This window comes from Delphinus delphis, chromosome 8 (assembly GCF_949987515.2).
Source record: "Delphinus delphis chromosome 8, mDelDel1.2, whole genome shotgun sequence".
Lineage (NCBI taxonomy): Eukaryota > Metazoa > Chordata > Mammalia > Artiodactyla > Delphinidae > Delphinus > Delphinus delphis.
In genome coordinates, this window is record NC_082690.1 from 34,753,148 (window position 1) to 34,779,603 (window position 26,456).

At 34.7% G+C, this 26,456-nt stretch overlaps 1 protein-coding gene across 1 annotated transcript in view; it reads right to left on the bottom strand.

The window, feature by feature from the left end:
• Positions 1-949: 949 nt before the first annotated feature.
• CNTN5 (contactin 5) overlaps positions 950-26,456 on the bottom strand; it is a 416,285-nt gene continuing 390,778 nt past the window's right edge. The window contains exons 16-19 of the mRNA XM_060018068.1: positions 14,567-14,753; positions 13,987-14,099; positions 5,475-5,643; positions 950-1,266 (exon numbers count right to left, since the gene is read on the bottom strand). Of these exons, the coding sequence (XP_059874051.1) occupies positions 1,163-1,266; positions 5,475-5,643; positions 13,987-14,099; positions 14,567-14,753 (573 nt within the window). The 3' untranslated portion in view covers positions 950-1,162. The remainder of the gene's footprint in view (positions 1,267-5,474; positions 5,644-13,986; positions 14,100-14,566; positions 14,754-26,456) is intronic.

Below are 26,456 nucleotides of genomic sequence, written 5' to 3' on the forward strand. Positions count from 1 at the left end.
GATGGACTAGCTGAGCCCCTGTATTGAGGCCATGTTTCCACACACTGCTTAATTTAAAAAAAATCAATTTATCCAAGAGGTCCTCTTTATTTTAATAGTTGGTAAGATTTCATTAATGGCATGTGATGCATGGAACTCTTTAAAAAAATCAACATTTTTTATGCTTGAACCATTTTAATCCATAGACTATCTCTATGCAAAATTACTTGCAGAACAGATTTTCATTGTCCTTAAAATTATTTGCAGTTAGAAGAAAACCTTGGGCCTAATTCAATACCTTTTTTGGCAGTAGGTGGGGAAATGGGGAAGCTCTGTCCCATATTCATTTCATTTTCAAGTTAGCACCCTTGGCAGCATGTCAGTATCTTCAGCTTTTAGTGATCATATATATTTTTTTGTGACTTTATATTTTGTTATTAAAAATAAACATTTACTATATTTGCAGCTAGATAACATAGTACTTGATGAAAAACAATAGCACTTCAGTTCATTTGGACTCACTTTCTATTTACCTTGCACTAATGTAAATGGCTTATTCCCTATCCTAATAACTTGTTCTAGGGATGCATATAGAATAGCATATTGACAAATTTTGCTATTTCACGATGCAATCATACAATATTTTTTGAGAAAATTTTTGTGTACTTATCCTACAATGGACCACACAGTTGAAGTATTTTTTTATATCTCCTGCTGCTTTGTCAATTGGAATAGTCAGCCAAAGGAAAAATGAAAAACAGTAGACTTGGAGTCTTAAGCAAATTTTTCATTCTCAGTTTTGTATTTGTGTTTGAAACAGATCTGCTAGAGACCACTTGCTTAACAAATGGACGGCACACACTCAGGGTCATCAGATATAAAATCAAATTCCAACATACTAAAAAAGTAAAGAATACATTTGACAGAAATTACCTTTGCTTACAAAATTTATTACGTACAATCTGCATATTTTTATTGGACCAGTAACTGTCCTCTCCATTTACAAAAACCAAAGAGAAACCTGACGGATAAGTAATATTCCCCCCAACCTCCTGTAAGTGCAACATGTGTAGTTCCAAGTTTTTAACGCTTATCTCAAGGTCCTGGGTCTCCACTTACATTACACTCTATTCACTGCTGTTATCAAGCTAAAGTAAAGAAAAGCAAATTAAGTCTGTAGTTTTCACCAAGAGGTTGAAGGAATCATCAATGCCAAAAGCAACGTTACTGATGACGAGGACGTGGAAAGAGTGTGGAGGGTTGACTGAGCACTAGTGATTTTCCCACCTGTGGAAAAGAGAAGCATTATATGGACAAAATTATTCTGGTTTTGCCTGAGCTAGAAAAGAGTTGTTTTATGTATGTTAAGATAAATGAATGCAACATCAATCCTCTTTCTGATGACAGCGTTCCTTGTGCTTATGAAACAAGATGTTGCCTGGGGTTCTCAAAAGGTATATGGAGGGCAGAAGTGTATATGGAATATTGTGTTAAAAAGGCTGTGTCGTGTCAAACAAATACACCTCATCAGGAGATTCAGTATAATTTTCAACATGATGCACTGATGGAAAATATCCCAAATTCCAGGTATGAAAATAAAATAATTTCTATAGTGCACAGTTCAGGAAATGGAGTAAAAATAATTAGCAAAATTTGTGGCAACAAGAATTCATAATTTATTTTTATTTTTTTAAGTATATTTTTAAATTTAATAATAAAATATTAATTTATTTAATTTACTTATGGGTCCTTGATTGATTTGACTGTTTCAATTGAGCAGGCTTAAATTATCGGTTCTCATGCCAAACTTGGTAAAGAAAAGGCATCTTTCATTAATCTTACCTCTACCCAGGAGAAGTTCTTCCTTCTTGAGACAAAAACATTGTATACAGTTAATGTATTAGGGTGGTTGCTTGATTAAACTCACTGATTTGAAAGTATTAGTCTGAAGAAGTTTTGATAGCTCCATACATTTACAAACTAAGTACGACCCTTAGACCTAACTTCAGGAATGGTTGTTCAAGCCAGAGGTCTTTGGAAGTATCATCATCATGATTGATATTTAATGAATGCTTATTATATGCCAACTACTGTACAAAGCCCTTCATACATGTTATTTAATTTGATCTTCACAACATTCCTATGTAGTAAGTGCTATTATTTATCCTGGTGTTGCAGATGGTACCAGGGCTTAAAAAGATTATAGAAACTTGTTTAAAGTCATTGAGCTAGGAATTAGTGGAAAGAGATGCTCTTATATGTTGTCTCTATTAAAACAATGATTGGCCTTGATTAAAACCATGATAGACTAATAATAAAATGTATGAATTGATTTTTGGAATTATTCTTCTGTCACGTTATCCTCTCTGACCAGACTGAGTGTAACAGGATTCTGGGTGTGATTTTTGTTACAGGATAGAGTCTAAATTTATTTTTCAGATGCTTCTTTAAGAGCTGAAGAAATTTTGTTTGATAAACTAAACATATACACACTCTAAAAGCAGCAAATCTTCTTTCCTTTGAAAACTGTTACAGCTAAGGCACTAATAAAAGCTATTATTCAACATATTGGGGAGTGTTACATATATTTCAACTTGTACAAAATGGGGTCATTGTGAAGTGCATGGCCACACATGAGCTATAAGAAAGGCATGATGACAAAGCCTCACTGGAGTGGTATGTGCATGCTTAATAAATGACTGTGAAAACATTCTTTCTGTTTATTTGAGAGTGGCTGCATCATTGTTAAGTCAACTTACATGACATTTTTACAAAAAAACCCTCACTTTCATAATGCTAAGTAGGATCTATATCTCAAATTCCACATAGAATCCACAAAGCAAAAATATGCTATTTCAGCATAGCATAACAAAACAAAACAAAAACAACAACAAACACTGGACTAAGTTCTAGTCCCAGATATAAAACTAACTAACTATTTCACTTGAGCAGGTCATTCAACTTCTTAGGCTTTTGGTTTTTGGAAAAAGATAAGAAGGAAATCAATCGTTGCTCATGTTTTATCGGTCTAAGAAAATACCATGAGATTTCACTTCATTAAAACTCAGGAAATGGGTTGTACTGGCCAAAGTGTTTTATTAACTAAAACATAAAAGTTGATAAATTTTTTTTTATGGAATAGAAGTTACAAGTTAATTAGAATGTAAATGGGAGAATCAAGGTGTTTGTAAGTACTTTCAATCTTGGGGGTGATATTATTTGGATGATACTTTAGAATCTGATTGTGTTACAGTTGAAAGGAACCTTGGAGAGCCAGAGAATAATAAAATACTTAACTCATAAGTTTGCTAGGAGAATAAAATAAAATGACATATAGAAAACAGCTAGCACAATGCAAAGAACATGACCAGAGTGCAGTAAATGCTCTTTGTATTGTTGTTATTAGAAACTTAAGACTTATCAAGCAGGCAGAGAGTTGTCATCTTTTTCACTTTTCAGAAATAATCTTTAGTTCTTCAATGTGCTCTTGAAAATCTGAACATTTCAATTGTGAATGAATCAGTGTAGAGACATTATTACCTTTCTTGCTCTTGAAACTATAATTTTATAAATAAATCATAAAGTGTATTAAATATTGTGTGACCACAATGTATTTAAGTTCTCAGGTCTTTTCACCTGAATTTCTGAAAAAGTCAGATTTTCTGTATCGTGTGATTTTTATTTTTAAATGTTCATTTTGAAATAATTTTAGATGATCAAAAAGTAGTGAGAATAAAATAAAGAATTCACCCAGATTCCTTAAATGTTTATGTTTTATCTTCTTGCTCTATTATTCTCTCTATAAATACATACGTTTATTTCCTGAACCATTTGAAAGTAAGTTGAAGACATGATGTACCTTTACCCCTAAATACTTTAATGTGCAGATCTTAAAAATAAGACATTTTCTTGTATACCACAGTACAATTTTTAAAAACAGGAAATTAATGTTGATATAATATTATCTAATTTACAGACATTATTCAAATTTATCAATTGTCCCAATAATGTCTTTTATCTCATCTTATATTTTTATGCAAGAATTTACTTACCAAGTATTATGGCAACAGCTTTTCCTCAAAGTTTCAGTCTATCATATTATTTTCTCCACTATGTTTTCCTTCTATCTCACTTTGTGGCATCAAAAAACAATCATAAGAAATATCTCTGGTCTTAACCTAAGTTGAGCAATACATTGAATATAATAAAGCCACATTCAGAATTCTACAGAATATCATTGGATACTTCCCTTTAGGTTGATGCTTCTGCTTGAGAATGACTGCTCAATAAATAATATTCATCATTACCTATAATTAAATGTACATTAAACATTTTTATACAAGGCCTTAATAAAAATTGCCCAATATTTTCTCAATGAGACATTTGTTTAATGAAATCGTTTCCTTTCTTTTTGACTATCTCAATGAAATGACTACTTTCTTCTGAATTTGCAAAAATCTCCCTTCCTTTAATCAGTTTTCTCCTGCTGGTGTAATAATGATGGCAGTGGGGTTGAATCCTGGTTCTTCTACTTAGTAATAGTGTGATCTTAGGCAAGTTACTTAAATTTTCTCTGTAAAACAAGAATAATGCAACCTATCTCATAGATTGTTAAGAGGATTAAATAAGATGATGAAAGTAAAGCACTTATGACCGTGCCTTATATATAGCAAGGGTTCAGTCAAAGCTAGAAATTATTAATATTGCTAATAATAACAATGATGCTCAAATAAGTTCTAGAGATCTAATATATAGCATAGTGATTATAATTAATAAAACTGTAATATATACTTGAAAGTTGTTAAGAATGTAGATTTTAAATGTTCTTACTACAAAAAAGAAATAGCAGTTATATGATGTGATGGAGGTATTAGCTATATTTTTGCAATAAATCTGTGTACATATTTGCAATATACAAGTGTATCAAATCAACTGTTGTACACCTTAAACTTATACAATGCTATATCTCAATTATATTTCAATAAAGCTGGAAAAATTAAAAAAAAACCCAAAGATATTCAATGAAATTTATAATTTATTTTGAAATCAATAAACATAATCAAATTTTAATTTAAAAAGCATTCCCTTTAAACTTTCCTGTCCCTCACTTTCCATTATCTAATAATAAAGGCAATCATGACAATAGAGAAATGGGTATAATATATTAAATTAGTGCAATACTGGTTAAAAGCAATATTGAAAAGCACAAATGACCAGCAAGACACTACTTGAGATCAGGATAGAAAGGGGAATTTCACAAATAAAAATATTTTAATGAAAATGTTAACTCTTTTCTAGATTTGTAGAAATTCCACAGTTGTGAGTGGGATGCCATGGTTTGTATTAATTGGAGGATCATATAGCAAATCAGAGTAAAATAAGAGAAAATTCAAAGTCTCTGAATCATGCAGTCCATCGTGTTAATTTTGATGAGTTTTACACCATCTTAATATTGTTAGTGGTTAACAAATTAAGCCTATTGTGTCAAAACTTACCTGAATATGATGAGACCCTGATTTGGGAGCTAGCGGTTCCATCCCCTCCTTCACTGCATGCTCGAACTTCAATAATATAGACTCCAGCATCAGGGAGTGGAACTACTGCTTGAGGTTTCTGCGTTTCAATAATTTGACTGTTGCTGTGACCCTCTTGCCTATAAAATACCTGGGAACAATATCAGATGTTTAAACGTTTGATATTCAATCAAGGATTTCAAATGTTTATTGACTGCCTTCTGTATGTCACGTTCTGAGCTAGATACAGGGAGCTTACAGCTTAGACAGATATGTAAGTAAATGCAATGTATGTGTTATATGCAGCTATGGAATATACATAAGGGACTATGGGAATACAAAAGAGAGAGTTTAATTCTGTCTGGTGGTTTAAGGAAGGTTTTTAGGAGAAGGTGATGCTGAGTTAAGTATTTAAAGATAAGTAGAGTTCACCAGTTGGAAAAGGCAGGAAAAAAAGTCTACAAAGAGATAAGAGAAGATTAAAAATACATCTAAGCAATAAGAAAGCAATAGCATTAGAAGACATTTGGAAATAGTGAGAAATTGAGGCTAGAGAAGTAGGTAGTGAGGGGGCAGATCATTGAAAGTCTGTTATTCCTGGTTCTTGAAATGAATAGCATTCTGAGGGAGTACTCAAATCCGTCATCTTCAAATCATTTGAAAGGAGTAATCAGAAAATTTGTTAAATACATCAATAATAAATCCTTAACAATGTAGAAGATAGCTGAAAGCTTAAAATTATATTGAGTATTTTTATTTTTACTTTTGTGTTTGCCTTTTGGTAAATTGGCATTTGGATATATTGGGTAGCCAAGTTGTTTTTTGACATCTGTCCATGGTACTAGAATTGAACATGTATTCATGGCAAACAGAGTTTTATAACTACAGATTAGGACACAGAATTGTCCTGTGTTTACAGGTCAGAAAACTAATGTCATAGAGATTATATGATTTATACAAGATCATATGGCTAGCTGTAGAAGGAATTGCATTGGAAGATTAGTATTCAGATGATCAGTTCAGAGGTGTTTCACTGTATTATACTGTTTCTACTCATTTGCCCCCAATAAACTTTGTGTGTGTTTGTGTGTGTGTGTGTGTGTGTGTGTGTGTGTGTGTGTGTGTATAATGGTCAAGTAGCAGCAGTTAAGATTTTAAATGCATTTGCATTGTTTCATTGTTTTAGTGCTTTTATCATAATTGTGAGTATTATGATTGCTTTGCATAATGGAGAGAACAGTGGCTTTGCAGTCTCACAGATCTGGATTCAAAACAATCTCCTACAGAACAAAACAAAAAACAATCTCCTACACATTCCTGTCGGAGCAAATTTGAGCAAGTTAATAACCTTTCTAAATCTGAAGTGCCTGTACAGTATAGTAGAGATAATAACACCTATTTCATGGTTTTGTTAGGAAAATGCATGTAAAATGCCTAGCACAGGACCTGGTAAGCTTAATAAGAGAAAGCGACTTTTTCTGTTGCTATTATTGTTCATTGTCAATGGTCAGTATTTCATTTGCATCATAAAAGATGAACTTCCTTGGGAGACTAGACAAAAATTTATAATACTTTTTGTTTATTAAAAATGTGTTTTGGGCTTCCCTGGTGGCGCAGTGGTTGAGAGTCTGCCTGCCCACGCAGGGGACACGGGTTCGTGCCCCGGTCTGGGAGGATCCCACGTGCAGCGGAGCGGCTGGGCCCGTGAGCCATGGCCGCTGGGCCTGCGCGTCCGGAGCCTGTGCTCCGCAATGGGAGAGGCTGCGGCGGTGAGAGGCCCGTACCGCAAAAAAAATTAAAAAAAAAGTGTTTTGAACTTGAACTAACCTACATACAAGAAAAAAATACTTTAGAAAAGTAATATTTTCATATATTGAAGTGTGCCTGTACTCGATCCTCCTTTCTGCATTCTGGTAAAGTATGCTGCCTCCATTTACTTTCTCTATCTTTCATGAATTCAAATTTACTTCGGAGTCTTGGGAGAGAAGTAAATTCTCTGTAAAAGTATAAAATATGTGCAATAATTCTATGTACTGAAATTCTTATAGGGAAGGATGCCATAGGTTTAACATAGTTGGGAAGTGGCAAGAGCAACATCAAATATTTTACTGGGTATCTCATGTGAGTTAGGCACAGTGCTATATACTGGAGATTCATCAGAGAATAAGACTATATGGTCCCCTCATGGCACTTACAGTCTAACAGTGGAGACAGATAAACAGTGCAATTGAGTGTGCCGTGTTCTGCAGTAGGAAACATATTTGATGCTATAGCCACGTACAGAGTGGTACAGATTTGGGAATCAGAAACATTTCTAGGAGGATGCCTATAGCACGTTCTTTTGGCTTTAAAAAATGAAAATTGTATCAGAATTTATGCCTCTCATTTTGACTGTAGCAGCATACTGAATTAGAATTCTGTTCATCCACATGAGGTAATTAGAAAGCAAATTTATGGCAACAAAAAAGTATGTAAATTGGTGAGGATTGGCAGGGGAGTGACTATTTTAGAGGACGTTGTTATTATGGTTCAATAAATTACAATTCTTATGACAAAGAAAAATGCAGGCAATAATGCATATCTAATGTGGCTGTAAAATCCAGAGTTGAAGAAAAATGTGTGGATCAGTTGAGATTTGGGAACAAAGGTAAAGGCAGGAAAATATCAGTTAATGGTAGCAAAAGAAGTTCGAGATTAAATGTGGCTTTAAACAATACATCCAGAGAGATGTAGTGCTATGAGTCAATAAGTAGGTATACTAAGTGAAAAGATACATTAAATTAATGGTTAGTCTTGCGTGATTTAGAGAATCTTTGCTCATTTTAAAGTACTGATTTAGAAGACATGACTCGAATGAGAAATATGAGAAGGTTAAGGAGTTATCAAGACATGTCAGAAATAGTTATTGACAGTAAGAAGACCAGGGAGTACTTTGAGAATTTGGACATTTATAGATTGGAAGTTGCAATGATGGCTATCTCTAGGCATAAAGGAAATTGTCTATTGTCAAGACTATTCTCAAATTCTACTTAAAAAACTTAGCCAAAGAGATGATCCTAAACAAAAATTTAGTGCAGTCCTGTTATTCTCAAAGGCATGATCTAGAAATGGCTAGTTTACATGTCTGATAGTAACAATAATGGTGTGAGTGTGCCTAAAAATATAGCAGAATAAATTTTTGCTAGTTTCACCCACAAGTGTCATTGGAAGGATGGATCCTATTAAATGGAAGGGCTATTCACTTGCTTAGAATCTTGGGTACAATTGTTCTTCACAAAAGTGGATGAGGGATCCAAAACCCCAGTGGCAATGGGTGGGTGAGGAGGAATCAGCAAGATAGTAGAATCTAGGTGAAAATAAGGTGGGAGGCTCAAGTACCAGTGAGAAGCCACAAGCTGTAGGGTGACTCCAAGGACTTTTAAGAACAGGAGTTCCTATGGCAATTTTCAGATGTTTGTTTGTATGCTGTGCCTTTCACTCTATCTCCCACTGACATTTCCATAAAGTCTTCCTTGTATATGTATATACTTGACATTATACAAGCCATTTCTGTTTTAATCTTTAAAAAATATTTTATGATGAAAACATATAAGCATAATCAAATATAGAAATTATGGTATAAACCATTATATATGAGTCTTTTTAACTTGTAGGGATCACAGGAAAGAGGCAGAGTCCCATATTTGGAGTAAATATAAGATAAAGTAACAGCTGTAAGATACAAGAAATCGAGGAGACCAGAATGGCCACAGACCTTAGGCTCCCTGAGAAGCTGAAGAAATATAGGGATGGACTTCAAAGTTCCACAGGCTGTGGAATACAATTTCAGTTCAAGTGTACCTATATCTCAGGAGTCTGGCAGGTCCTAATTGATATCTAAATGGAATAAACAAACAAAAATTTCTGTCTATATTGATGGATCATATAATAACTAGTAAGCTTTGAGCCTGATTTTCCCCATATTCTCCCTAGCTCTATAAATATCAGAAAGTAGAGGTGAGGGAGAAGATGTATGGTGAAGAGGTTGTGTATCCAGGAAAGGATATTTCTAGATATAGACAGAAAAAATGAGACCCTGTTTTCTTGATATGTAGCCTGAAGCCCTTATCCTGAATTCCCTCTGAGTGCTTTTGTCTTCTGAATGGACAGAAGTCTGTCTTGGTGGGGAAGGGGATATTTGCACAAGGGAAAGCATAGCCCCTGGATATTTAGCATTTATTTTCTCTTTCACTTAAGTTTAAGTCTGTATAAGGAGAATAAGGTGGGGATAAGATGGCTGTTTTACTTTATAATCTTGGTAAGTTTCTTTCACAGTACAAAGAAAAAAAATTCTCCATTCTCAAGATCATTAAGGAGAATTATGGCTAAATATACTTTAGTTTTGTTATTGGCATTTCTTTGGAAGTGGTAGTAACAGACATAACATGTGCCAAAATTAGTAAGGATTCTAGATTCAGATCCCAAGCTAGTGGAGTCATAAAAACAAAGTTTTCTTCATTTAAAAATACTTATTTGAGAAAAATAAGTTAAATTAGGAAATTTCTTTAAAGTTTTTGTTCCACTTTCCTGATTTTATATATATATATATATAAAATATGCAGCTAATCTGAATTGGGAAATGTAAAATAAAGTCAAATATTAAAATGACCTGAAGAAGTGATGAATATTCTAAATAAACTCCCAAATTTGACTCATATTTTTAGGTGGGAAGCTATTTGTTTGAGTGGAAATAATTTGTAGCCATATCTACAAATGACAATTATTTTCCAGCATTTTTCTTGTTCTTCATGCTTCTATTCCTCTTACTTGTTAATAGAAGCTGTGATATCTTAAAAGTATTACTTTTAAATCTGGACTTCTTAAACAAAATCCCAAGAAGTCCAAGTTCTCTTGGACAGTCTCAAAGAGCAGTGAGAAATTTCAGTACTAGCTAATTCTATTTATCTGAATAGATTCAATTTTAATGTGTTTCCTGTGACACTGTCATATATGGTTCAATTCCATTGTTCTTTCACTATAATCTTGGTCACTTTTGAAGTCCCTGATAAGATGTTGTGGTAGGGAGACCTTCTTTTTCTCTTAACACCTTTGAACCAAATTTCCTTTGTTATTGTATCTTTCTCTGGTAATATCTTGTCCTTATGTATGTTGCTGACACCTCAATCTGTGGAATCAAGTAAAGGAGTAAGATTCATGTTTCCTTAGAAAATGGGTTGGTATAATTCCAAGCTCTGCTGTTTTATCTTATTATCTTATGTTTTTTTTGTGGTTTATTTTTTTGAGAATAAATTGCATCCAGTATATAATATCTTAACTATAAAAAAGAATAGTTTAATGGATTATTTATGGATCAAGCCTATGGAACAAATCCATTTTTCTCCATATTTATCACATTTCAATCATTTTCACAATCTGGATAATTTCTAGATGAGGACTTTTTCTTAATTCATCCATCTTAAACTGGACTTGATATAAAACATGGAATATACAATCCCTGCACTTTAAACCTCAGGCATTAACTCCTAGTTTCCAGCTTCAAATTTACATACCATGTATATTTCTAGTGATCTCTTTTGATTTTACAAGCAAAGCAACTTGGCCAGGACAAAAAGTAAAAATAAATTTACTTTCCTTTTGATATTGCAATTAATTGTGGAAGTTCTCTCTTGCTCTGATTAGCAGGAAATCCTCTACTGCAAATTTTCCAAGAATCTCAAGAGGCAAACTTAGTCTTAATACAGCAAGCTTACCTCAAATTACCTCATGGAAAGAGAAAAGATTAGTGTGTTGACATGTCCCTAATTTTGTTAATTTTTTTGTGACAGCCACACACAATTATGTTTAAGAAGATGGGGCTCTTAAGAGTGGTGCCACTCTTGGTCTGGCAGTAGTTTTTTGGGGATGTAGTAGGAATCAAAGTCTTCTCCCTCTGAGTACCATACTAGCCACTCCATATTTGTGTGAACCTCCCTCCAGATGGTACAGCTCTTTCACTGCATGCAGATCCTTGCCTAAGGCTGTAGTAGTTCTCCTCCAACTCATGCTCAGAAAAGGGGGCTCCAAGCTTGTGTCCTCTGGGTTCCATCTCTTTAGTAAATATTCACAGCTACTGTTCCTAATCATATTCCTGTTCCATTATGCCTGTGTCAATAGGAGCTTTCATGCTTAGTCACCTGCCCTGTGAAAACCAGACCTTCCCAGGAGAATCCAGGCTCTATGTTAAGCCTCAATCATCAATCTGAAGTCCCCTTTCCCTCACAGGGCACTTTGTGTCATTCCTGCCAGTAGGTCTCTAACTGGGGATTAGCCCATACATCAGAAGTTCTAATAAGGTTTAGTTACAAAAGAACAGGCTTTGAGGTCTCACTCCATTTGTTATCAGCATAGTCCTTTCTTAGGAACTAGATTTTCCTTCTCAGGGACATAAGGAGGTGAGACCATTTCAAGGAAATAAAAGAAAAAAATCCTCTGTCAACATGTACCTACTTGTCATTATTTATACAACTAAGATGGACCATGTTAGTGATTACCTCCTCCACAACAATGTATTCCAGGTGACTTGCGCTGTCTTCATTGAGACAGAACTGGCAGGCAACTTTTAAAGATCAGTTTCTTCTGTTAAAATATTTGAAAATTCCACCTTACTAGGTGGAATTCTTCCAATAACAATAAGAAAGACAGTAGCTATTTTTCAATGAGCACTTCTTATATGCTAAGCATTTTACACAAATTATCTTACTTAATCCTTAAAATAATCTGTATAATATGTTATCATTATTTTTGCATTTTTTTGAAGTTAAAATGAAACTCAAGTTAAGCAACTAGCTCAAAGTTACAAAACTGGGATTTGAACTCAAGTCTGTCTGACTCAGAAGCCAGTTCTCTTTTCCCATTCCACCACAACACATGGGAAGGCCATGATAGGAAAAACACACAGCTGATAATACACACTTGTGAGTAATTGCATAAAATACCTCAAGTTGGGTCAAAAATTAATTTATTCATCCACTCTAGAAATGTTAGGGATAAAGAGATGAGTAAGACAGAGGCCTTGCTTTCAATCATATATAAACAGCGTGGGGAGACAGTCACATGTAAAGAGGTGAGCAATGACAGAAGTAGAAGTGGCAAATGCGAGCAACAAGGAGGGTCATCCCACCTGGGAGCCCTATGCCGAGGCTCATGTATTTTCCATGTGGTATGGTATTTCTTTTCTCACCTGAAAGGTGCCTGAAGCCAAATGGCTCTTCTAGGAAGTCATATGCTTTTATCTAGCTCTTTCTTGCGTCTATTTGCCTCTCCAGTTTGGGAGATTGCTTGCTAGAGTTCTAATGATATTAGATTGGTTCTCGGGTGGTCCATCACCATTTCTGGCCAGACTGCTACCCTTAATCATTGAAGGGTATCTTTGCCTTAGAATACAAGTTGTGAGGATGAGAGGAAGGATGTGGAAAGAAGAGGACTAAGAGAAGGATACAGAAGATGGCACATCTGCCCTCCCCCCAAAGATCAAATTCAATACCCATGCGGATTAGGACAGATTTGAGTGTGAGTGTTTAATTGTGAGGATGTCTATGATCCATACCAATCATAGTCTGTAAGAATTGCTACAGTTTGTGCCTTAAGATATTCTTAATGGGAATTAGCTAACTTAAAAATATATTCCATTTATAACTTTTTCAGTTTTTAGCTTCAGAATTTTAGCACTTTATATACAAAGTGCTGTGTTACCATCTCTGATAGTTGAACAGCCACCTAAATGATGCTTTTCAGTCAAATATGATCATTGAAATTTTTTTAAAAATCTGCTATAAATAATATTCCACTAATGAATCAGTATGAGTTTAAGACAATAAATAGAATCTGATGTTATGGAAAAAAGAATTTGAAATTCAGCCAATTCAATATATTGACCACATATTTTAAAATCAGAGACAAAGCTGTTTTTCAAAAACAAACTGCCTAAACATTTTTATATTTGCAGATCTCTTGCTGGCACATAGCAGGATGACCATATGTGAAATGTTGTATCTCTTTTGGAGCTTGCTGTCTCTCTCCATGGTCTCCTTCCTATCCCCTGTGCTGACGCTAGCATTTTTTCTTCTTGTGTTTCTTTGCTAATGGAAAGTCTTTATACTCAAACTATGTGGTCCAGTTTTTTCCATCTGCCAGGACAGTTTGTCTTTGGGAAGAGAATGCCAAGACTCTCTAAGTTCTGCTTGTCCTGACACTGTTTCATGAGTCATTTTTACCCTGTATTCAAATTGTTGTTGTCTTTCCTACCTATTCCCTTCTTGTGCCTTGTGTAGCTGAAACTGATTTTGATTGCCTTGGATTCCCCACTGCAGGAAGGCTCTTTCTAAGATACAGGTAGAAAAATGATTGAGAAAAAAATAGGTATGTCAATAGGTCTTTATACACCTTTTAAATTACACATCCTCACATTAGCAATTTTTTAGATGAGAGTCTATCCAAAGAGTGAAAAAACACTGACCTTGTAGCCCATGACTTCAGACTCGTTGGCTAATGGTCTGACAGGTTCCCAGTCCAGAGAAAGCTGAGAGCCTTGCTGCTCCCACCTGAGGTTGTTAGGTGCTTGACTGGGAGCTACAAAATAAAAAGCAAAAGTGAGTGGACGAAGAGTCTTAAATACATTTATTCACTTAAATCCTTGTATTTCAGTCTTTTCTTGTATTCAGTCTTTTCTTGTGAGTACATCAGTCTTTTCTAGTTGACTGGCACCATAGGCTTCTTTCCAGCTAGAGTCAGATAAGGAAGGTTTTGCTCCAGGAGTGTCATTTTAATAGCTACTCTGCTGAGTTTTTGAACCTGAATCCTTTTATCTCCCTTCTGTGTCAAAATCGCTTAGCCTTGTTTCACAGGAAGATAACCCTTATCTACTATGAATACAAAATTTTCTGAGCTAGTTTTGGAATTCAGATCTAAGCATGAAGCAAGACTATAAATCAAAACTCCTCTTCAACTCTGCTTTTTATGTACCTCACATGGCTTTCAGAAATGTTAAAAGATGTTTCCCTTTTGTCTGAAACAAACAAAAAGCCCAGGTCACTTACGGGATTTCTTTGTGGTTGCACTCACTTCACTGCTAGGTGGCCCATATCCAGCTCCATTATAAGCTCTCACTGTGAAGTGATATAATGTATTTCCTTCTAATCCTGTCAGGATGACAGATGACTCATTCCCCCTAGTTTTGATGGTTTCTGCTGCATCTTCTTGTTCCATGTCTTTCCTATAGCCAATCTGTCAACATGAAAGATTAATTTTAAAGTTTCTCCTGTGCTTATGATTGTTGATTTTTTTTTTCCCTTTGGATGTTTCTAAAACCCATCCCTGGGAAATCACTCCTGTATCATCCAATTAACAGGTTCTACTAATGAGGCTAAAATCACTATCTTGGCCACTGCATGATTTGTAGCTGTGTAAACTGCAGCAACTTAGCAAAGCAATGAAAGGTGCTACCTTGTAACCTGGTAGTATGAAGAATCATTCAAAGAAATTGAAGAAGTTCTTTTCTCATAGGTCATCAGAACCAGTTCCCATTCAAAGCCATGGGGCTTTTAATGAATTATTTGAGAAAGAGGCATGAGAAATATTTCCTCTTGGGCCCCACACAAAGGTGAATCACACAGCTGGATGGATTTAACAGAGGAGAGGCGACAGAACACTCATGATAATTTGGAATGGTTTAAATGCAGAGAAATGGCTTTGCTAGGATATGGGAGGGCGGCAGAAGGGAACAGCTCTTTGTCAAAGCACAATTTGTACATTGAGGTGATCTTCCCTGGTTATGAGCTCTTGGTGACTGGTCTCATACAGATCTTGATCCCTTTATGAGATTCAATAATTATCTCTGTGTACCTAAAGCTTAACCTTATTCGGACCCTGGAATTTAACCATGCATAAAGGCACAAGAGAGTAGTTTTTTTTCCCCCTACCTATTTACTGCGGTAAAAATAATGGAAGAGTGATTCTTCTTTCTCCAATTAATTACTGTGGTGAAAGAAGTGGACTGCTGCAAACATTTCATCATCCTTCAAGGACTTTTTCTACTCTGCAGGCTAGAAAACCAAACATCACATTTTCCAGATTCTGGCTTACCTAAGGTTGATGCTACAAAATTTGGGCAGTGAGGAGTTTGTTTGGAACTTGAGATATTCTGGAGCATGCCTAGTACCAGTACTTGCATGGTACTAGCATACTAGTACCAGTACCTTGGGGCCGTAGGAAGTCACTGTAGGCTCCTACCTCTCAAGAAAAAAACATTTGAGTCACTGTACCATATTAAAATGCAACTACCAGCCTAGATGATGGCTAAAGACAAAGGGTGTAAGAAATGGGTAGAGGGGGAAGAAAGTTACAAATTATAACTGCAGCCTTATGAAATGAAGACTGTAAGAGCCATATTTTCTTCCTTATACTGTTTTATATCTAAATATTAAATAACCTGGGTCCCTTCCTTTCTTGTGATAGAGTGTTGTGGGTAGATAAATTTCTAATGTAGTTCATTACAGGAGATGGACAGACTGACTAATGGAAATTTCCTTGGCTTTCCCTTTTAGGGAGATTGTGGGTACATTTTCATTTGTTTAAGAGATATTTGCACAATGGCGCATTGTCATTGCCAGTTGTTGCTTTTGGGGAGTTGTTGAATGGGGAGAAGGATGTGTATGGATGTTGAGTAACCAAAGGGATATGGTACTTTAGCTTTCAGCATCCATTTCACCCTCATTCTAGTGTCTTCCTGGACTTAAGAGATGCAAAGATAAAAATCATACTTTCAAGACTCCTTTGCAATTAGGGCTCTGAACATGTTTTAGGCTTAACCAGTCAGATGCCATGCCTGGTATTTGAAAGTAAAAATGAGATGGAGAGTGAATTTCTACAAATTCTGTTTCTTTTGCCTATGAGTTTAGAAATGGAGACATTATTTTTCCTTTCCCCTCCACCCCCTGACTGTGGCAGCAAAAATGAATGGCTTATTGTCTAACCATTAGCTTTATGGGAGTCAAAGAGCCAGGCACAAGACATCCATCTTATTGGTGCAAATTATAGCAAACATGGCAGGATTCTGGAACAGGCAGTAATAGCAGAGGCTTTCAGATCACAGAGGCTTCCTGAATGTGGTGCCATTTTGTTCATGGTGGCTTCCAAACCATGGCAGTGGAGTGTGGCTCTAGGGCTGGAGACTTCCTGCTTTTAGAAGACATCAGTGTCTTCCTGGTGTCTTAGTCTTATTGACTAGCTTTAACAGTTACTTTTGAAAGATCACCCTGGAGTGTGGTAATTTAACTCAATAATTCTGTAAACCATTTAATACTTATAATAAAACACTTCTTACTTAAACTAGTTAGAGTAATTTAGTTCTTTGCAATTAAACACTGCCTGACACACCTACACAGATCTTGAATATGAATATATATATATATATATATATATATATATGGTTAATAAGATAATCATAATCAAATTTCTATTTCTCATCCCTGTCTCTTCATAGATTTGACCTGGCATACAGCTGAGTGACTGAACTTCAGAAATTTGTTTGATTAAGCTGAAATGCTCTAACACTACCTTCTGTACTATGTTTGCCCCATTAGTCCCAATTCCAAGAACTAACTTATCTTGCTTGGTCTTGAGCATACTTTTAACTGAAGAAATCTAAGTTATTTTCAAACTACAAAATTTGATGAGATGTTGTTGGATGAACAAATGTGTATCTTTCTCCTTCCCAGTGATATATCTGATTTCTAGGTCTCTGCTTCAATTTAGGCAATAATCTAGCCAATTTTCTTTAATTGGCTAGATTATTTTAAGTTAGTTAAATATATATATTTGAGGGAGTTGAGTGTGATTAAATTCAGCAAATTACAGATTTTGATACAAACACAGATTTCAATACAAATTCTGGACTTCTAAATATTGAATTTTTTTTTAACATCTTTATTGGAGAATAATTGCTTTACAATGGTGTGTTAGTTTCTGCTGTATAACAAAATGATCAGCTATATGTATACATATATCCCCATATCCTCTCCCTTTTGTATCTCCCTCCCACCCTCCCTATCCCACTCCTCTAGGTGGTCACAAAGCACCAAGCTGATCTCCCTGTGCTATGCAGCTGCTTCCCACTAGCTATCTATTTTACATTTGGTACTGTATATATGTCCATGCTACTCTCTCACTTCGTCCCCACTTACCCTTCCCCCTCCCCGTGTCCTCAAATCCAGTCTCTATGTCTACGTCTTTATTCCTGTCCTGCCCCTAGGTTCTTCAGAACCATTTTTTTTTTTTTAGATTCCATATACATGTGTTAGTATACGGGTTGTGTTTTTCTCTTTCTGACTTACTTCACTCTGTATGACAGTCTCTATGTCCATCCACCTCACTACAAATAACTCATTTTTGTTTCTTTTTATGGCTAATATTCCATTGTATATATGTGCCACATCTTCTTTATCCATTCATCTGTCGATGGACAATTAGGTTAAATATTGAATGTTTAATTTTCTGATGAATCACCACAAAATTAAACATCCCAAGTAAAAGATAAAATGTTTGGAAGTCACTGATTGTGAGAAAACACAAATACTAGCTGCATCAGGTAAAACCTGTGATAAATCTAAAAAATCCACACATTATTTCTCTTTCTGGCATATTGAAAAAAAGAGCTGGAGAAGTTATGACCTTCACAGTGAAATAATAATTTTATTTACTACATTTTTTTTTGATGGAGGATAGGGTAAATCAGAAAAACAGAAAAATATTTGGAGTTTAACATCGTGCTTATTTAGTGATTCTTAACTTGGAATTGAGATAATATAGTATTCATAAGTCACACTGCACCTCTGAAAGTTGAAAGTTCCTCTTCATTCAATTTATTTCTTCATGATTCAATTCTATCCTGATGATAGATTTTATCAACCTATAAACTTTGAACTCTGTATGAGATCACTTGAAATGAGGTTAAAAACATTTAAACAGATATAAATATCTGAAACTGGAAGAATAGATAACCTGCTATTTTATCACCCTCACACAATTGGGGATTTTTTTGTGTTTATCCCTTCCTGTATTTTTATTACATATAGTTAATATAATTATGTAACTACTTTTCTTCTCTAACATTATAGTCACATATAAATATTTTCCCATTTTTTATATCAATACTAAAAGTCTATCATATGCCTTGTGTACCAAATATCATTTAACCACTTTTCTATTGTGGAACATTTGGGTAGCTTCCAACTTTTGCTCCCTTAATTAAAATGTTGCCATGAATATGTTCATGTACATTTTTTTCCACATATTGGAATAATTCCCCAGAATAGAATTCCAGACAGGTGATTATGGGGTCTAAGATTATTGAAATTTTTATGATTTTGACACAAAAATGCCACACTGGTTTTCAAATAATTTGCACTAATTTTCACTTCCAACAAAAGTGTATGAATCTGAAAGATACGCCAAAATGTTGCAAGCTCTAGGCACATCATGGTTTTGGAGTCAGAAGGCCTAAATTTTAATCTTATTTTTGATATCTATAAGCTTCATATAATGGGACAAGTTACTTAACCACTGAATCTCTATAACCTTGTTTATAAAAACCTCAGTTTTATGAATAGTTCTAGACAGCTCCCTTATTGTCACCCAACTACTTGAACTATTTTGTTTCTTGATGGCTTAACATTTCTGATTTTTGTAATTTGTGTTTACTTTTTTGCTATCCTTCATATTGTTTTGTTTTTTGACTTTGTTCCTCCAAATTATGTAATATTAATAGTGGCAGGCAGGAAGCATGCATTCTGAGTCAGCTGATAACTTTAAGTTTGTAGATTTGAACCTAAATCTAGATGGTTTTTCTTAGTAGATAACCTATTTTTTTCCAAAGTTGATTCTCCATAATGATGATTTTAAATAAGCAGATAACATATTCAATTATCTGATGTGATGATTCTAAGATATCCATGTCATACACAGTCTGGTTCCCTTACATGAAATTACAAGATCTAAAATCCATGAATGCTGCTATATGGAGTCAGTATTTGCTGGATGAGCTATGAACTTTCCCCTACTTCCCAGTCTTCATTCAGTCATATATATAATCACTGAAGAATTCTTACTAGTATTTTATATTCTCCTGTCTGATTTTTGTTACCTGTTAGATTTTAAAAACACAATTCTTAGCTCCTGTATTCACTTGTTTTTATAATTTAAATTGCACTCAATGATCACTGCTCATTCAATAGTGTACTCCCTGAATTTAATAAAGACAGCTCTACTTTCTGCTGTTATTTAATGTTGCAAAACAAAAATGTGATTTTTGCACCATTGAAAGTAATTTATTCTCTAGACTAGTAAGGCTAGAGTTTTTATTTTTTTAAGTTTTTCTTTTTTAAATTTATTTATTTTGGCTGTGTTGGGTATTTGTTGCTATGTGTGGGCTTTCTCTAGTTGTGGTGAACAGGGACTATTCTTCGTTGCGATGCATGGGTTTCTCATTGTGGTGGCTTCTCTTTGTTGTAGAGCACGGGGTCTAGGTGTGTGGGCTTCAGTAGTGTGGTGTGCAGGCTCAGTGGTTGTGGCTCTTGGGCTCTAGAGTGCAGGCTCTGTAGTTGTGGTGTACAGGCTTAGTTGCTCTGTGGCATGTGGGATCTCTCCGGACCAGGGCTCGAGCCTATATCCCTTGCATTGGCAGGTGGATTCCTAACCACTATGCAACCAGGGAAGCCAAAGGTTAGAGTTTTAAAAAATAATCAAAATGCATATTGAAATGTAAGTATTTTACCATACTTTGAGAACTTCAAAACTATTAATTTAATTACTTTTTCAAAAAATTGTTTTGAATATATATTATTTACCATGCATTGTGCCTGTAGGCAACTGGGGTAATGGTGAGCCCAAAAAGACACTGCATAAGACTCATCAGGAAAAAAAGGGAGAAGACTCAAATCAATAGAATTAGAAATGAAAAAGGAGAAGTAACAACTGTCACTGCAGAAATACAAAGGATCATGAGAGACTACTACAAGCAACTATATGCCAATAAAATGGACAACCTGGAAGAAATGGACAAATTCTTAGAAAAGTACAAACTTCCAAGACTGAAGCAGGAAGAAGTAGAAAATATGAACAGGACAATCACAAGCACTGAAATTGAAACTGTGATTAAAAACCTTCCAACAAACAAAAGTGTAGGGGCAGATGGCTTCACGGGTGAATTCTAAAAATCATTTAGAGAAGAGCTAACACCTTTCGTTCTCAAACTCTTCCAAAATATAGCAGAGGGAGGAACACTCCCAAATTCATTCTACAAGGCCACAATCAGCCTGATACCAAAACCAGACAAAGATGTAACAAAAAAAGAAAATTACAGGACAATGTCACTGATGAACATAGATGCAAAAATCCTCAACAAAATACTAGCAAACAGAATCCAACAACACATTCAAAAGATCATACACCATGATCAAGTGAGGTTTATCCCAGAAATGCAAGGATTCTTCAATATAAGCAAATCAATCAATGTGATGCACCATATTAACAAATTGAAGGATAAAAACCACATGATAATCTCAATAGAAGCAGAGAAAGCTTTTGACAAAATTCAAGACCCACTTATGATAAAAACTCTCCAGAAAGTGGGTATAGAAGGAACACACCTCAACATAATAAAAGCCATATATGACAAACACACAGCTAATATCATTCTCAATCAGTCATCTCAAAAGATGAAAGCATTTCCTCTAAGATCAGGAACAAGACAAGGGTGCCCACTCTCATCACTATTATTCAACCTAGTTTTGGAAGTTTTAGCCATGGCAATCAGAGAAAAGAAAGAAAAAAAAAAGAATACAAATTGGAAAAGAAGAAGTAAAACTGTCACTCTTTGCAGATGACATGATACTCTACATAGAAAATCCTAAAGATGCCACCAGAAAACTACTAAAGCTAATCAATGAATTTGGTAAAGTAGCAGGATACAAAATTAATGCACAGAAAACTCTTGCATTCCTATACATCAATAATGAAAAATCAGAAAGAGAAATTAAAGAAACACTCCCATTTTCCTTTACAACAAAAAGAGTAAAATACCTAGGAATAAACCTACCTAAGGAAGCAAAAGATCTGTATGCAGAAAACTATAAGACACTGATGAAAGAAATTAAAGATGATACAAACAGATGGAGAGATATACCATGTTCTTGGATTGGAAGAATCAACATTGTGAAAATGACTATACTACCCAAAGCAATCTGCGGATTCAGTGCAATCCCTATCAAACTACCAATGACATTTTTCACAGAACTAGAAAAAGAAATTGTAAAATTTGTGTGGAATCAAAAAAAACCCTGAATAGCCAGAGCAATCTTGAGAAAGAGAAATGGAGCTTGAGGAATCAGGCTCCTTGACTTCAGAATATACTACAAAGCTACAGTAATCAAGCGAGTATGGTACTGGCACAAAAACAGAAATATTTATCAATGGAACAAGATAGAAAGTCCAGAGATAAACTCAAACACATATGGTCACCTTATCTTTGATAAAGGAGGCAAGAATATATAATGGAGAAAAGACAGCCTCTTCATTAAGTGGTGCTGGGAAAATTGGATAGCTACATGTAAAAGAAAGAAATTAAACATTTCCTGACACCATACACAAAAATAAACTCAAAATGGATTAAAAACCTAAATGTAAGGCTAGACACTATAAAACTCTTAGTGGGAAACATAGGTAGAACATTCTATGATATAAATCACAGCAAGATCATTTTTGACCCACCTCCTAGAATAATGGAAATAAAAACAAAACTAAACAAATGGGACCTAATGAAACTTAAAAGCTTTTGCACAGTAAAGGAAACCATAAACAAGACAAAAAGACAACCTTCAGAGTGTGAGAAAATATTTGAAAATGAAGCAACTGACAGAAGATTAATCTTCAAAATATACAAGCACTCATGCAGCTCAATATAAAAATAACAAAATACCCAATCTATAAATGGGTGGAAGACCTAAACAGACATTTCTCCAAAGAAGATATACAGATCGTCAACAAACACATGAAAAGTTGCTGAACATCACTAATTATTAGAGAAATGCAAATCAAAACCACAATAAGGCATCACCTCACACCAGTCAGAATGACCATCATCAAAAAATATAGAAACAATAAATGCTGGAGAGGGTGTGGAGAAAAGGGAACCCTCCTGTACTGTTAGTGGGAATGTAAATTGATACAGCCACTATGGTGAGCAGTATGGAGGTTCCTTAAAAAACTAAAAATAGAACTACCATATGACCCAACAATCCCACTACTGGGCATATACCCTGCAGAAACCATAATTCAAAAAGAGATATGTACCCCAATATTCACTGAAGCACTATTTACAATAGCCAGGACATGGAAGTAACCTAAGTGTCTATTGCCAGATGAATGGATAAAGAAGATGTGGCACATATATACAATGGAATATTACTCGGCCATAAAAAAAATGAAATTGAGTTATTTGTAGTGAGGTTGATGAACATAGAGCCTGTCATACAGGGTGAAGTAAGTCAGAAAGAGAAAAACAAATACCATATGCTAAAACATATATATGGAATCTAAAAAAAAAAAAATCGTTCTGATGAACCTAGGGGCAGGACAGGAATAAAGATGCAGACATAGAGAATGGACTTGAGGACACAAGAGGGCAAGGGGAAGCTGGGACGAAGTGAGAGAGTAGCATTGACATATATACATTACCAAATGTAAAATGGATGGCTAGTGGGAAGCTGCTGCATAGCACAGGGAGATCAGCTTGATGCTTTTTGACAACCTAGAGGGGTGGGAGGAAGGCTCCAGAGGGAGGGGATATGGGTATATAAATATACATATAGCTGATTCAGTTTGTTGTACAACAGAAACTAACAACATTGTAAAGCAATTGTACTCCAATAAAGATTTTAAAAAAATTTAAATAAAAACAATTTTAAAAAAATGTAAAAAACCCCACAAAGGTTACAGTTACATTAGAATAAAAATATTAAATAGGGATAAATCTAAGGAAAGATTTGCAAGGTCAGTATAGACAAAGATCAAAGAAGGCTTAAAAAAAAGAGGGATATAATAATCATGGATTAGATTTAATATTGCAAGTGGATAATTCTACCAAAATTTTCCTCTGTACTCAGCTCTATTCAAAACAGACCCAAACTGCAAACAGGCCTAATGTCCATCAATGGAAGAATGATAAATAAATTGTGGGATACTCACAAATGAAATTTAGGAGAAAACACATAAAAATATGGATGAATATTACCGATATAATGTTGAGTGAAAAATACAAGACATAAAAAGCGCCATATGATTCCCAAAACTAGTAAAACCAATCAGAAGTCAGGATACTTGGTTTTCGTTTTTGTTTTTGGTGGGGGTGTGGGGTTCAGAATAAGGATAATGACTATAAGAGACACAAGGTGATTCTCTAGTTCTTAGAAATGTTTTGTTTCCTGACCTGGATTGTGGTTACTCAGGTATGTTCACTTCGTGATAATTCACTGAGCTGTACATTTATGATTTGTGCACTTTTCTATATGTAGATTAAAAAAAGTCTTGCCTTTTGAAAATAAAGTCTCAGTCGTTTTGTAATTAGCAAATAGTCAATTAGTAATTGGCATTTTTATAATGCTAAGCATGTCTTTTGCAAAACTTCCTTTTTGTGCGTGTTCAAACACCTTATAATATTTCTATATTTCTTAGTATAGTAAGCAAGACCATGTCTGTATCTAACTCTTCAACACTCATTGAATTAGGACCTCTATGCCACAAGTATGTTGTCAGGTACTTAAGATAAAAACCCAACCCTCAAAAGGAAGATTTTGTTGCAATTTGGTATTTCTCATATGGATCATTCTAAGAGAATGTCAACAAAAATATTCCAGGTATTTGTAAAATTAAATGGGTTGGTGTCTACATTTGTTATTTTATTTTTTGCGTGGATGCTTTCTGTGTACAAATGTGTATTATGTAACAGAGAGTGAGATTGTGGATGGACATGATGAGCTCAGGATGGCTGCGTTTAGGAGTAAAGAAAAAAACCCTGTTTAGAGGTCACACAGTAAATTACCATTTGTGTCAAAGAGTGAAAAAAATAGGAAGTACTTCTGAATATGATAAAAGATATCATCCATACATACCCTTTTGGTTCTTCATGTGGGTAAAACAATATATTCAGGCAAATATTTTAATATTCTTGAAAATAAAATGGTTTATAAAAGTTTTAGTAGAAGAAAATATGAAATGTGGTTTGGGTTAGGGAATTTTCTCCATGAAGCAATGTATTTAGAAGTAAATGAAACAGAAACACAGTATACACTGAGTTATTCATTACCTTCTAAAAGAATTCTACAGGTTGCCTTTCAATAGGACAGGGGAAGGAACAAGTTAAACAACTGTTACATCTTCAAGTTACTTCTATAATTTCCTTTTGATCTGCTGATTTTTTAAAATCATAAATAGTTTTAGTTAGCCTCCCAGTCTCTGAAAATAACCTAAGAAGGAAATCTAATGATAGAGACATGAAAGCTATTTGATTTTTCCAGAGTCCGCAGAATTTCAGAAAAGGGGGTATAGAAGTATTTTCTTCTCACTGTTTAGTTTTTTATATTCTTAGTTTTATATAGTCATAACAAAAAGCCAAAGGAGAATCCGTACAACGGCGGCTGCCCACCATATGGAAAATAAAACAGCCTTTGTTTTAGCCTTTTGGTAACTGGTTTCATTTCAGCTTCTTTTCCCCCTTTAATTTATGTCTGAAATTCCATTTTACACACACACACACACACACACACACACACACACATACACACACTCACCCTTGCACCCTCTGCTATACCAATTAAATGCAATCTGCCTAGTATGAGTTATTGTCAAACAGCAGTGAGGACCATTTTTTTTTTTTTGTCTCCTGCTTTGACGATTAGAGTCAGCTCATAAAATAAAAACAACAATCTCATCCCTTTTCCCCTTAAGAAATCCCCACTACAACTTACTTTATAGAGCAAAACACAATTAGTGTCTTTTCAGTGCAATCAATAAGTGGAAATGGCTTTAGTGACATGTCTAAAATGAACTTCTGAGTTACATACCCTCTGGAAGTTCTAAAATAAATACATGCAAGTCTTGAATATAGCCTGGGAAAAGGAGTCTCTAGGGGTGTGTGTGTCTTTTAGTGAGAATTGTAAAATGGAACAAGTTGTTTTGCCTTTTGTTCTTCTTCATAATAAGCATGAAAAAGTTAAGAATTAGGACTCGGACACTGTGCACTTTTCACTCTGCTATAAAAATACATTGTCGCTTATTATTGAAATGAACCCAGCCATTAAAAAATATACTTAATAATACTCTTCCAAAAAGGTCACAATGAATACAAGCACCATTAACTTGATAATCATGAGGAATTTTGTTTCACAGGCAGAATAAACAATATAATATTTAAAAATATGTCTAAAAATTTCCTTTTTATTTTATTCAATAAAATTTCTATCGATTGATTTATTGTTTTATTTAGGAAAATTGAGGACATTTAGGGACAGAAGCATATGCTCAAGCAAACAGAAACCTATGCCCATGGAGGGCATTGGCATGGGTTTATGCTACTAGTGTTTCTTCAGAGGATCAGGATGCTAAGGAATCCTAGGGTAATTATGGACATAAGAATTGTATTGTTCCAATGTCTTCCTCTCTGCTTTTTGCTTATTTAAATTTCCCACAAACATCTCTCAGTATTAAACTGTGATTTCTTTTAAGAGCAGGGACTAGATCTTAATAGTTTTGCATTTCCACTGACTAGAACAGTGCCTGATAATAAATGCTTGATAAGTGAAGGAATAACAAATATTAATCATCCAACATTGCATTATAACCCAATTTCCTTTGTCATTCCTCCCAATTTGGGAAAAT